The sequence below is a fragment of the Genypterus blacodes genome, unplaced genomic scaffold, assembly GCF_046128005.1.
Source record: "Genypterus blacodes isolate CSIRO-AG114 ecotype Tasmania unplaced genomic scaffold, CSIRO-AGI_Gbla_v1 ptg000120l_1, whole genome shotgun sequence".
NCBI classification, from domain to species: domain Eukaryota; kingdom Metazoa; phylum Chordata; class Actinopteri; order Ophidiiformes; family Ophidiidae; genus Genypterus; species Genypterus blacodes.
Window position 1 is genome coordinate 2,881,087 of NW_027466923.1, and position 13,019 is coordinate 2,894,105.

Genomic DNA, 13,019 nt, shown 5'->3' on the forward strand with positions numbered 1-13,019 from the left:
TTAGATGAAACCTGCAATTTAAATAAAATGAATAATCAACTGAGTGGGCTTGGATATTTTATCAATCATAAGATTCCATAGAGTGATAATTTACGCTAAAAAAAACCCCAGAGTAAATCAGGAAACATGGTTGCCTGACACAATTGTCCCTTAATGGCACATTCAATTTGCCTCTGTGCTTTGTTGAATTACCCTCAAACTCTGGAGTTTGCTTTTGGTTTGGTGTGAACATGACCTGAACAAATAGATCTGCTGATTGATCTCAAACCTGAGAAGACCTGGTAGCCTTGGTTAAACATTAAATCAACTACACCTTATCCTGCAGATCAGATGGATTCTCCTGTTCAACCATCTGAAGATTGCGAATTGTCTGTGCCTGATGTGATACAATAGACTCAGTTCCCAGTTCAATCAACCTGCACCTCTTTGGACGATGGGCGGAAACCTGAAGAAAACCTGCAGATATTTGTGCGGCTTCATTTTCCTTAGACTAGATTCCTTGCTTTGACTGGATAAAAAATCCATGTAGGTTTCATTGTAAGAAGCCTCAGGTACGGAGTAGAAACGTTGTTGTCTGCCCATTGTTCCAGTAGGTAACACAAGGTAACGCAGCAGGGCGATTCACATGAGCTTTGTTGGACCAGGTTGTGACAGCAGTGTCCCTCTCCATAAGCTGTGGGGCATTTTGTAACAAAGATGACCACTGCGAGGTGCCAAAGCCGGTCTGTCGAACAAACGCTCAAGCAGCCTCGGGCCACATCGGCCTCGCCCGGGATGTGGAGAGAGACGGCGGAGGGAGCGAGTGGCGCCGCTTCACAGCAGTCACACGCAAGCTGGTGAGCACAGACTGCGCCTTCCGTCGGGACCGGAATGAATAGAGGTGTAATTGGCCATATCCAGTGATAGATGGCTCTTCAACCTTTGCTACTCATTGGTAGCAGAATGCACAGAGGCTTGTCTCACAATATGAGGTTGATTGTGCAGTCTATTAAAGCGACGTCTCAGGAGGAAACGTTACTCACTGAAATGCTTGAAGCTTGAAAGAATTCTGACGAGTGATCTGATTTAAAAATCAAAACGTGTTCTGTGATTATCCATTTTTATTTCTGAGATGATAAACAGGATTCAGAATCACACTTCATGATTCACTTTCAATGACTTAATTGCCTACTGCAGCTCTGTGTCTGACCCAGAAACCAGTCTGGTTTAAATGACCTAATTAGGTTCTTGGAAATGACAGTGATTTGTAACAAAAAGAGGAATATTCATGTAATTTTCTGTCAGTAACAGAAACAACGGACAACAATTGTAGTTGCAAACAAACGATTACATCTCTAACTGACTGGATTGTGGATGGGTGCAGTCATTCCTTAATAATCCTAATGACAATATATTGCATACCTCCACATTCCCTCCACTGGTTCACGTTGTCCATGTCGTTGACCCTCGTGTTGAATTCTGCTCTTTTCTTAAAGCATGCTCATTTTTGTTCAATAACCAATTTGAAGGTATGTATTCTGGCACAAACAGAACACAACAAGCCCAGGAAATGCTTTGTGAAGTAGAGATAAAACACCACTGAGACACAAAGAGAAATATGTTGATGGGGAGAAACTGAAACAGTCAACAGAAATGAAAATGACTTCCTTCAAATAAGTCTTCCTTTGCATTTCAGAGAGGCAACACTAAAGAGGAACAAATGAATAAATAAAAGGAAGCTTTTGTAACAGGCGTTTGACATCTTCAGCAGCTCAGAGATGCCGTAGAAACTAGTGATGCTCGTTAAATCTGACCCAAATCATGAGAGACACTGGGAGCTGCTAAAACACAGAGCAGATTGGGGACTATGGGTGACCTAGATCGCATTGGTTTTGAACAGCAGCCGTTCATCACATTAAATAGCTTTTGCGTCTAATACAACAAGGCATATCTTCCTTGTCTGTGATGAGAATTACATTCCGATAAGGCTCTTTGGGACGTGGAAAGCACCTCTCTCCATGCTGACACTGCAGCCCAGTCCGAGGCATACTAATGCAGAGCTTTTCCCCTTCACCTGGTCCATTACCCGGCTCATAAGGACACGTGAGGGGTGACACATGGAATACACGTCCCAAACTCAAGCGGGAGCGGCGATGATGAAGCAATTACAGTAACCTATTGCTTAAGGAAATGGAATATGTCTCAACATCACAGCTCATTTTGCAGTAATGGGTAAACTGAAGGACCGGTCTGCAGGGGGAGAGAGGGAGAGAGGGAGAGAGGGGCAGGGAGACAGGAGAGCCTTAATGCATGTAAATATACCGTATATGCATGGGAAAATACCGTTTCCTACCACAACAGTACAAATCTGCCAGTTATGTCAAATCATCTACTAATTTACAGAGAGAAGCAATTGTTGTTTAATATATACAACCTCATTAAACCTACATTTTTTAGAGAAATGGAAATTTAACGCTATTATAATATCACTTGTTCTCCTCTTACACACGAAACAATGTCACACAATGTCACACAGAATGAGGCTGGGTGCATGTGATGTGCAGCAGCTCTTTTTCGGGGCCAGGATGGGCTGAAGGCCTCTTTCTTCAACAATAGCCCATCGCCATGCCAACGGAAGCGGTGCCAGTCCTAGTGCCAATTTGGCACAGCCCCCAAGTTAGCAGTGGTTGATTCAAGGACATTAAAAACTACAATGTGGGGGATCGAGCTCACAGAGAGCTGTGCCAGGACTCCCGCCATAGTTTGCCTTGAAACAGCCAAACAGTCATTCATCGCTCTCGGCTGCTTCTCCTCCTTTCCTGCTGTTGGCTTCTTTGTGGAGGAATAAGATGGTTTTGCATGCACAGAGGCACCAGTCATGCTTTAGAAAACATATGTACCCATAACCAGCGCATGAAACAAAGGCCGCCAAATATTTTACCACAAGTCTCCTTCAAGGGTGGGCGCCACACGTACTGAACAGAAACCATTTGTTGCTCTCTCATTAAGGATTGATGACCCAGAAAAGATAATAACATCTTTGTGGATTTGCTAAATGACTGCCTGCCATTTCCTATGTTAAATTAATGTTGCAATGAATGATCAGGACACGTTTGTTTGCCATTTTAATTTGTAACCACCTTCCGGCTTCACATTAACTGTCGCTGTCTCATTGCCTTGCAGTGCTCGGAGCAAGTATCTGTGATGGGCTGTCGGACTGCATCTGAGATACTCCACCGAAGAATAATGTCCACTCCTGACCTACTCTGAAGAACAATATTTGATTCAATCAATGTTGCAGTCTCGCCCGGGGGGGAATTACTCCTGAGCAATAGGTGGACCCTCAGAAAAGAGCAACGGTGGACCATGTGATGCTTGACCTTCACAGGGAACTCAGGTACTCTCCAGAAGATGTCAAATTTGATCTGAAGCTGCTCTTGAGAGGATCACACAGCTCATAATTCAATCCTCTTTTCACACATTGTCCAGCAGCACTCAAACAACATGGGCCAACAGTGACTAGAGACTGGAGAGGCTGGATCTTCATTCGCTGAGGAATACCGGACACCTCACCATGGACTTGAATGAGATTCTCTCCACTGTAGAGCAGTAAGAGAGGGAGCAGAGTGGGTGAATTGGACGCTTGGAGTTGGAGGATCGGCTTGTGTGCTGCTAACCCATGGTGGATCTGCCATAAGCGGAGCAAGGGAGGATGTCAGCGGAGGCCGAGATCCAGCCGGGTGTCAAAACCGCCCAGCGAAGGGAGTCCAGGAGGATCAAAGGTATGTGAGACAATGACAATAATGACAATGCAGCAGCAGCCGGTTCATTTCCTCATGTTTGGCAGACAGTAAACGCAACATTTAGCCACATCTGGGTGGAGCTTAATAATGCTGCTCTACACAGAGACGCGCTCCGTTCAGTCAAGCTTGCCCTGGGGTGTCCTGTCTCGTGCAGGCAATCCAGATGTAGTAACAGCTATTCTGTGTAGCCCCGGGGTTTGGTTGTGCCATGATTTAGGTGTCATGGACGGGGTAATTCACACCCTGTCACTTTGATGAACAGCATAAGTGATGTAATAGGACGAGGCATCCTCAAAACATTCACTGGAAGATTGAAATGGGATTGAATTGGCTGAGAGGAGGAAGGTAGAAAAGGTAGAAAGGGAGAAAAGGATGTCCTCCCTTCCTCGCCGCCTCTCTCTTCATCCCCTCTTCTCCTCATTTCGCCATCCATGAATAAAGCCGCTCCAGCAGTCCAGTAAATCTGGCTTCTCGGGCCGGCTGTAACCAGGCCGCGGGGCCAGGTCCTCTGTGGCTGTTTCACCGGCTCTGTCGGCTTGCTCAGATAAATGGCGTGGCTGGAGGAGGGCCCATCGATTTGAGCTAAGTGGAGGGGGGAGAGGAGAGCGAGGGGGCCATTACAGACATGGCCGTGCGGCTCACCGGAGGGAGCTATCAGCGCAGGCTATCAGTGGCTGACTTTACCATGTTAATCACATGTGCTGCAGGGGCCATTGTCACAATCAGCAAAGATGCTATTTAGATCCATATAAATGGAAATGGGGGAACATAAAGATGGATGCAGACTGTCATGCGGCACAGGCAGAGGGAGATGAGCTGGTTGAGGCCAGGTGAAGGACTCTCTCAAGGATCAGGTTGATGATATGAATTTAGACAAAGCACTCCAGTGTAAATATTCATATGGATGAGGTAGTAACATTAGCAGTGTGAGACTGTGCTGTTTACCAAAGATCTGCAATTCATTTCAAAGAAGAGATAATGGACATACATCTTTTTTGTTGTTTTCTCATCTTAGCTTCCAATCATAAGTCCTCACTGCTGCACACTCTGGCTGCCACGGCACAGCAAAAGCCCTTCTATCCATTGATGGATTTGCTTTACATGTGTGACTTTACTCCATCTCCATAGCAACTGTTGCTCTCCCACTGTAATCTGTGCACAAAAAAATGATTCATTTCAAAAAAGAAAGAGGGAAGGAAAGGAGGAATAGAGAAATTGAGAGAGGGGGAAGGGCTGAGGGAGAGCAAATAGAAAGAACGGCAGATTAAATCACCAGTCACCTCTCATATGGTATGTATGACATTGGCAGGGTTGTACGATGACCCAACATTTCACTCAGGCTGCATTTTCCTCCAAAAGCCATTTAAACGCCATTTCCTATATTTGACCAAATGGCTTGATGGTGCATTTTCCCCTACTGCTTCATCCCACTGGTTCACCATCGATGTACTGACGATGTGAGTGAGCTCTACCTAAAGAACGATCGTGCCCGGTCACTACCCTGCACACATCAATAGCAGCAAGTAGCAGCATTGCAGTGAGTCAGTGTACTATACACTCCGTTTATGATGTTCCCAGTGCTCTGTAATTGGCCTTAGTAGTTCATCATTTAACAGCAACATCTGTCTTGTGTTTAATACAAAAGTTGGTTTGTGGGATTGTGATATTGGAGCAGAGCATCAGTGCAGGTCGGGTTAGGGAGCGAGTTATGCTCTTCTTAAGTGTGTATCTGTGTATTTACTAAGGCTCAACAATGTTATTTTTGGGGCACATGCGAAGCAGATGGCAGGACAGATTTGCCTTAACTAGACCTCCGCTCTGCATACGGCTGTTTTAACTAATCAGCTCCCCTATGCTGATAGGAAGCTCCTACTGTGGTAGTTTCATTAAAGTGAAGTCTCAGTGCCTCCTGTACTTGGCATGTGGGGAAGAGGAGGAAGGTGGGGCCGACCAGATCAATGGCTCGGACTGTTGCCTCACAGCAAGGCGGTGGTTGTGATGAATCTGTGCCGGACCTTTCTGTGTGGCGTTTGAAGCATTTGCGTATTCCTCCCGTGCCTGTGCAGGTTTCCTCCGGGTGATCTGGCAGGTTAGGTGAACTTTACATGCATGCCGTGTCTGATTTCATGGGATGCATTGTTGAACCATCCAGTCTTTGTACCCCTATGTAGGCCACGTGCTCCACGGCTCTGTCTCAGCTTTGTAAATGGGATGTTGACTTTGCTATGTCATCGTCTGCATCATCAAAGTTCTCATCTCACTGACTGCAATTGTTATTTGGATTGATCGCAATGGTTTTGAGTAAATTGGCACGTCCGCCTTTCTCGGCTGCATTTGATCTGTCGTCTTTAAATGATGCCTTCAAAGGATGCTTCCCGTGAAATGAGACAGTCAGACTTGCTACCCGTCCAGCCTGGGATAGACGGCTCCCCAAGTGGATAAGTAGGTACAGTAGACGGATGTTGTATGTGTGGCACATTGGCAGGCGAGGACATTGACAGAGATACACAAGCAGACATGGATACATATTCAAAAGGTTCAAAGGTTAACCTGCCGAGATGCCCGGATCCCCAACAAAAACTTTCCTGCTGCCAAGTCCTTATATCTGGAGGGGCACTTCTGACGCTCCATCTGCTGCCATCTGTCCCTTCACTGTCCCCATTCTAGTGTGGCGAGGAGGAGGGCACAACACTTTGATCAGAGACAAGACCTGAAACAGTATGGAGCAAGGCTGGCGGTAATTGTTCCCTCCATGCTCCTGGTTCAGGTTCTGGGCAGGTGGGCTAATGTAGTGTTTGATTTTTAATCCCTTAGTCATTCTGGCTATTAATTTGTCACATCTAATTTGTTAAAGATTAGGCTATTCTATCGACTTCATTAGACGGTTGACAGGCTTTTAAATGAGGTAGACAAACTCCTGACTGTTTGCTGAAAACAAATCACCAATTCATTTCCTTTTAAATGTAGATATGAATAACACAGTGATGAGTTATGAATTAATTAATTAAAGCTAATTATCGCAAGTAGTGCAACATCCTACTGAAAATGGAAAGTAATGGTGTGGTATGATGCACTAATGGATACTGAAGTAGTAAATGAAATGTACATAATAAGGAAGTAATGATAAGATATTTGACGTCTGATGCAACTCTAATCAGGATTGATGCTGTGAGGAAGTGGTCAGTATGCGCTGCACCGTTACATTTATCTACAAACAAATCATCATGCAGTGGTTCATTAGCATTTTATCTCACAGTCTGTTGTTAAGTAACTTATCATTATCAACTATGTAGTCCTCCAGTCTGAGATAATCAAAGGCCACTTGTTAAATATTCATTAGTGAGCTATTAGCTCCGGATTTCTTTTTCTTTCCTGCTCCCTGTGCTGAAGTTTGTGAACCTTATTACAAAGTGTTGCCACTGTGAGTGTGTAGAGATGAGGGTTCTGTTTGACAAAGCTCCCAGGCCAGACATGCAGCCCCAGACCTCGACACTGACAGGATAACCAAGCAGACTGATAAAGTGGACAATACTTCAGGTGACACTGGCAGGCAGACTGCAAGCCTCACTATAGGTCAGTAATTATAAATCCTGCCACGCACACACACACACCATCTTCCTCTGTCTCCTTTCTTATAATGTGCAACATGAAGCACCAAGCCCTGCGGCTCTGTAGTTTCCAGATACAGTGCGCTCACTGCCTTACCGTGCTTTGGACCCAGCGCACGTACAGTAGGAGTGATGCCACTGTGTCAAGACTCATTCGGCATGCGAGGCCTACTTTTTTTTAAGAGAATCCATGCACAGATCTCTAAATCTCTCCTGAAGTGTTATTAAGAGAAATGGCGCAGCGCATATGTAAGGAAACAAATGGTACAGAACATCTGGTGAAGCTCATCTTAAGAGAGATGCGCTGAATGAGACTGATGGTGTTTAAAATGCAACTGGAGCAGCATGCATTTTACATTACATTACAGAGTGTATGAGTCAGTACAATCAGAATAGAGGGCATAATGCTGTATGAACAGGCTACAGTTAAAGGAATGGTTTGATTTAGGTACAGCAACCAATTATTCTATGGAGTCTCTGAAAGACTGTGTGATTCTGGAGACAAACGTTAACAACCGCTAGAGAATTTTGATGAAATCTAAAATGGTGGCACCTATAGGACCAAATTCAGTGTGACTGCTGTTCCGATCTATTCAGTCATTCAGTCATTCGATCCATGAACTGGTAGCACTGGATGAAAAGTTGATGAAGCATTTCTGCCAACATAGCTTTTTCTCTCCCTGCTTGCCATGGCGCTGCAGTTCACCAGGCATTCATCACACAACTACACAATACAGCCTGACACGGATCCTTGCACAGTGTAACACTTACAAGGTTGCGTCTGTATGAAGTTTCCAGCGGGCATCAGTCCACCCATGCTTGCATCAGAGTTGAATAAATCAACTGCTTTGACTTGTATGTTAAAGATTCAGCTGTATACATGAATTTGTTACAAAATGCTTCAAACTGCACAAAGTGACTTGTTATCCTCTGGCAGTGAAACAACTCTGAATTAGACCCAGATTTGATTCTCGCTTGCTTAGAGACCTTAATCACTTTTGCACCACCAAGCCCTCCCCCCATTCAGAGAACGGCTCCTTCATGAATTAGTGAGAGAGTCTGCACAGGCAGGGCGAGAGCTTGCATTTGAACCAAGACAGGCTTTTCATTTACCCCCAATTTCCTCATCTTTCCGTTCGATTTTTCTCTCATATCTTTCCATTTGGATGTCCTGGGAAGCCCTCGCATTGGAAGGGGAGAGACATTTCATTTGTGTTGCGGTACATGTAGCCTGGATGGCAGTACGGTGTGTTTCAGGGTGGAATAAGCTAATTTGGGTGTAATATGGTCTTAGAGTGCTGCCTGACAGGTTCTGTTAGGGATATTAAACCTTGACTTCTTCTCATGCACAGCTTAGCCAAGCACTTAAATGTGCAGTTAACTGAAGTGCAGCTGAATGACCTAGAATGAGAGTGTGAAAACGCTTCTGAACAACTGTGAATCTCTCCAAGGTGCCGGTGACCTTGAGATTTTGAAATTCCACCGTCTCTTTGTGTAAGCGCGGTGGCAGGTTTGGTGTGGCTGCCGACAGAAGACGGAGCTCGAGACTTGCAACCCGCAGAATCAAAAACGGAGAGATTGCAGACAGAAAAGGGACGAAATGAGGAAAAATGTCTGCATCAAGGTGAAGTCAGGGCGTCTGGAGAGATTGATAGACAGGTTGAGAAATCTGGGACGGAGACGGGAGAGTATTAAGCCTGAAGCCATCCACACACACACCCACACACACACTCAAATATACACCCCTTCTTTCACACCACCTCTCTGCCACCACCCACCACCCGCCATCCATCACCCCATGGAGGCCTTGGTGGATTGTGGGTGAGCACTGGACCGAGATGATTCCCCTCAATGGCAGCCATTCAAGCTTTTTGTCACCACCAATGGCACCCATGGGAACTGAGGGTGTAGGTGTGTGGTAGTGGACAGAACCCCCACATAGACGCCGCGTAACCTTCCACCCTGTAGCTTTGTGTGTGAACACCCCACAAAGCCCCAGGGGAAGGTGACGCTATTGTGTTTTTGAACGTTCCGGTTGATTCCTGATTTGGTCTGTTAGTCGCCTACGTTTTTCAATTTCAAGTTCAATTTTCCTTCGATTTGTGCTTGCTGCTGCTAATTTGCCATTCGTTCTGCATTTCCTATTCCATAAATATTTATACCAGAGAAGCCGATTTCCTCTCTCTCACTCTTCCTCTCTGTTTCTCTCTCTCTCACACACACACACACATGCACACCAAGCACCAATACCCTCTATACCTCATCCGGGGCATAATACATAACTTGTAGGTTTCCGTTTGACTCACGCATCCTTGTTTCCTCTAATCTCTCCATCTCTTATTTTCTGGCTCCTTATTTCTCTTCTGCATGTCCCCTTCCCTCTCTCCCGCCGCAGGTCAGGACCGCACCGAGGCGGGGCTTATTAAGCGTTTCCGTGGAGATGGCGTGCGCTACAAGGCCAAGCTGATCGGGATTGATGAGGTGACAGCGGCGCGCGGGGACAAGCTGTGCCAGGACTCCATGATGAAGCTCAAGGTGCAGATTTCTGTGTGTGTGTGTGTGTGTGTGTCTGTGTCTGTGTGTCTGTGTGTGTGTGCATATGGGAACACCTATGAGCCACTTCACTCATCTGGTTCAGATTTGGAAAAGGCATGCTTGGCCATGTCTCTATTGTCTACTGAGTGAGTCATGGGAGCTGTCTTGTCCTGTTAGTGACTCACTGAAGCTTTGTGAAGAACTCACCAGCATGGAACAAAGTAATGTCTAACCGTATTATTACACAGTTCTGTGTTATGTACAAAGCTGCTCTAAGGTGTTTTGTTAGATGCAAAATGGCTGAAGCTTTGTACTTTATTCTCCCCTTTTAATAAGCTGCCGTATTTTTAGCATCGCCCGGAGTTCTCCACATTTATTCAGACAGCTTTTTGACCCTGGAGGCAAACTGGTGCCTTGGTCTGAGACACTTAAATCAGTGTATCACCTCAAAAGATCTTTTCCTCTTCGTTACCTTGTGACTGCAAGAACGGTAAACCGCCAATTTGCCTCATGTCTGTGCTCATGTCAGTCACAGCTACCTATTTTTATGATAAAACAGAGGCCATGATCACTTTGCTTCACATATGCAAATTGTGACCCAGATAATATTTTTGTCAGTTTTTAATAAATTGGACTAAATTCAATTCCCTGAATTAAAGTTATAGAATACAGTGGAAGTCTGTTTGTGAACTAGATTTTACACATGCATGATAATGGTGACATATTGTGTTTTGTTTTTTATAGTGATGAAGATGGTCAGAGTAGAGAAATTTAGGTTTATGGAAACAATAAGGATTCATTCATTTTTGCTTCATCTTTCACTTCCATAATAAGTTGATTTCACTACAATGCAAGTGATTCAATGCAAACATTCACCGGAACCTAAAATAGAAAAGTGATCCCTGTAGGAACCCCCACACACACACACACACACACACACACACACACACACACACACACACACACACACACATACACACACACACACACAAACACACAAACAGTATAAGGACCAGTGGACATCTAGCCAGTGCAGCTCCCAGGGACAAACACCAAAGCTGCGTTCTGGAACACTGAAATAGTTTCCCTCACTTTCCTTTTTAGTGGGCCTGACTAAGATATGAGCAAAAGAGGAATGACGCATCCTGGCTCCTCAGGCATCATCTGAAGGGACGGCTCTTAGCGGTGACAGCAGCACAGCTGGATCAGCTGCCAGTGTGTTTGGAGCTGCTCTCTACTGTCATTTGTATTTCCAACATAACAATGAAAATGTCAAACATTCTCCTATTATTATAACTCCTATACGACTGTCCTCACATGAGCCACAATGTGACAGTAAATTCTATAGATAAGACATAAGGCACCATCATTACACACACTAACATCTAAATGTGTTTTATATGTTCACACAGTTCATCTGTAATGTTTGGCAGTTTTAGAGTTGATTTTTCAGATCTTCTCTTCATGTAAGCCACTCATTTGAACCAACTAATGACTAGATCAAAGTAAAATCAAGATGATGGGAGTAGTTTTTCTTTGAGTTGCTGTCCAATCAGTTTCATGTATGATGGTCACATGGATTCCTGGCTCATCATTGGTTGATCAAGCCTCCTTGATCTTTAAAGGGCTTTTGGAACATCCTTAAAGTTGGTGGTGGAGATATATGTCTGTATGATCGGGAAACGTCCACAGATTTATAGCTTAGTGCCTTTGTCAAGAGGAGGCAGGAGCATTATGCGTGTATTTGAAGAGGCAAACAAGAGTAGCAAGAGGAAACCCTCACAGAACCATCTCTCTAACATGCCCACCACAAATGTAGTGCAAACGCTTGACCTAAATGAAGCAAAATACTCATGTCTCTCTTGAGTTGATTCTCCGTGCAGTAAATGGGGGTTGTGGTTACGCTTTCCAAAGTAATAGGCAGGAAGTACTTACGGTAACTCTCTCTTTGTTCGATAAGAAGCGGCACATAAGCGTCTTTGCAGTAGGTGGGTTGGAATAAATCCTTCCGCAGAAGAGCATGTATGCATGGAGTGGCAGTGAGTTCAACGTGTGGGAAGCCACTTGAGAGGGGCAAGAAAGTCTTCCTTGCCTTACATCCGTTCTCAGTCATGTGTCCAATAAACAACCATCTTACTGCTTTGATATGACATTTCAACAGTGTGTCCTCCACATGACTCCTATAGTCACCAGCCAACAGTCAGTCATGTAGTTACAGTCAATGGAGCGGTCAATACAGGCCTGCTATGATCTGGACAGGGGATAGAGGAGGGGACGCGCTCTTTATTGAGCCGCCGCTCACAAGCAGGAGGACTAATCCACCAAATGGAGAAGCCAATGGCTGATTGACAGCAGCCATCGACTCGCTCAACCGCCAGCCGCTTTCTCACTTATCCATCCCTCTCTTAATTCTGTTCTCTCCACCCCTCTTACTCCTTCTGTCTCTCTTGCCCTTCTTCTTTCCCTCTTTCCACCTCTCCTCATCGGAAAATACATTTATGAAGGTACGGATGAGTGGAAGTCGAAAAGGAGCTTTTAGTGGGAATCAATGTTCAAATTCGGGTTTCTTTTCGCTTCTTCGACTGCCTGAGAAAAAGACCATTATTAATTTAAATGAATCAAACTACTGTACAGCTTGTTTCTAGAATATTCCTAAAAAATGAAAAATAAGTACTGTTTAAAAAATATGTTTTAGAGGTAATAGTTATTAATATATTAATTTTGAAAGGGAAGAGATTCTGAAATATTTTTATTCAAATTAAAAACTGCAAAATTAAAAAAGATGGAAGAATTATGCAATAAAATGATTTTTTTCAACGCCTTGCTTTCTGTTTGCAGGTCCCTGTCTAGTGAAGGATTTTTAGGTTATAATAGAAAATTCAATAAGAGGTAAAATTGTAGAAATGACTTTAGACTCCAGACATTTGCTCAGCTTTTCAAGATAGAAGCTGAAACAGGAAGTGGTTGATGTACAGTAGAAGTCACTTTGAACGAGTTGTGCAAATTCGTCAGACACGTGCCGCCCTCCTCTTCTCCTCTTCGCATCTCACAAGCTGTGTTATATAAAAAACAAAGTCAAGTGCAGGCTTTGCTG

At 44.4% G+C, this 13,019-nt stretch overlaps 1 protein-coding gene across 1 annotated transcript in view; it reads left to right on the forward strand.

Annotated features, from left to right (window-relative positions):
* LOC143010150 (disabled homolog 1-like) overlaps positions 1-13,019 on the forward strand; it is a 36,784-nt gene that overhangs the window by 10,386 nt on the left and 13,379 nt on the right. The window contains exons 2-4 of the mRNA XM_076162350.1: positions 3,163-3,376; positions 3,469-3,761; positions 9,786-9,925. Of these exons, the coding sequence (XP_076018465.1) occupies positions 3,692-3,761; positions 9,786-9,925 (210 nt within the window). The 5' untranslated portion in view covers positions 3,163-3,376; positions 3,469-3,691. The remainder of the gene's footprint in view (positions 1-3,162; positions 3,377-3,468; positions 3,762-9,785; positions 9,926-13,019) is intronic.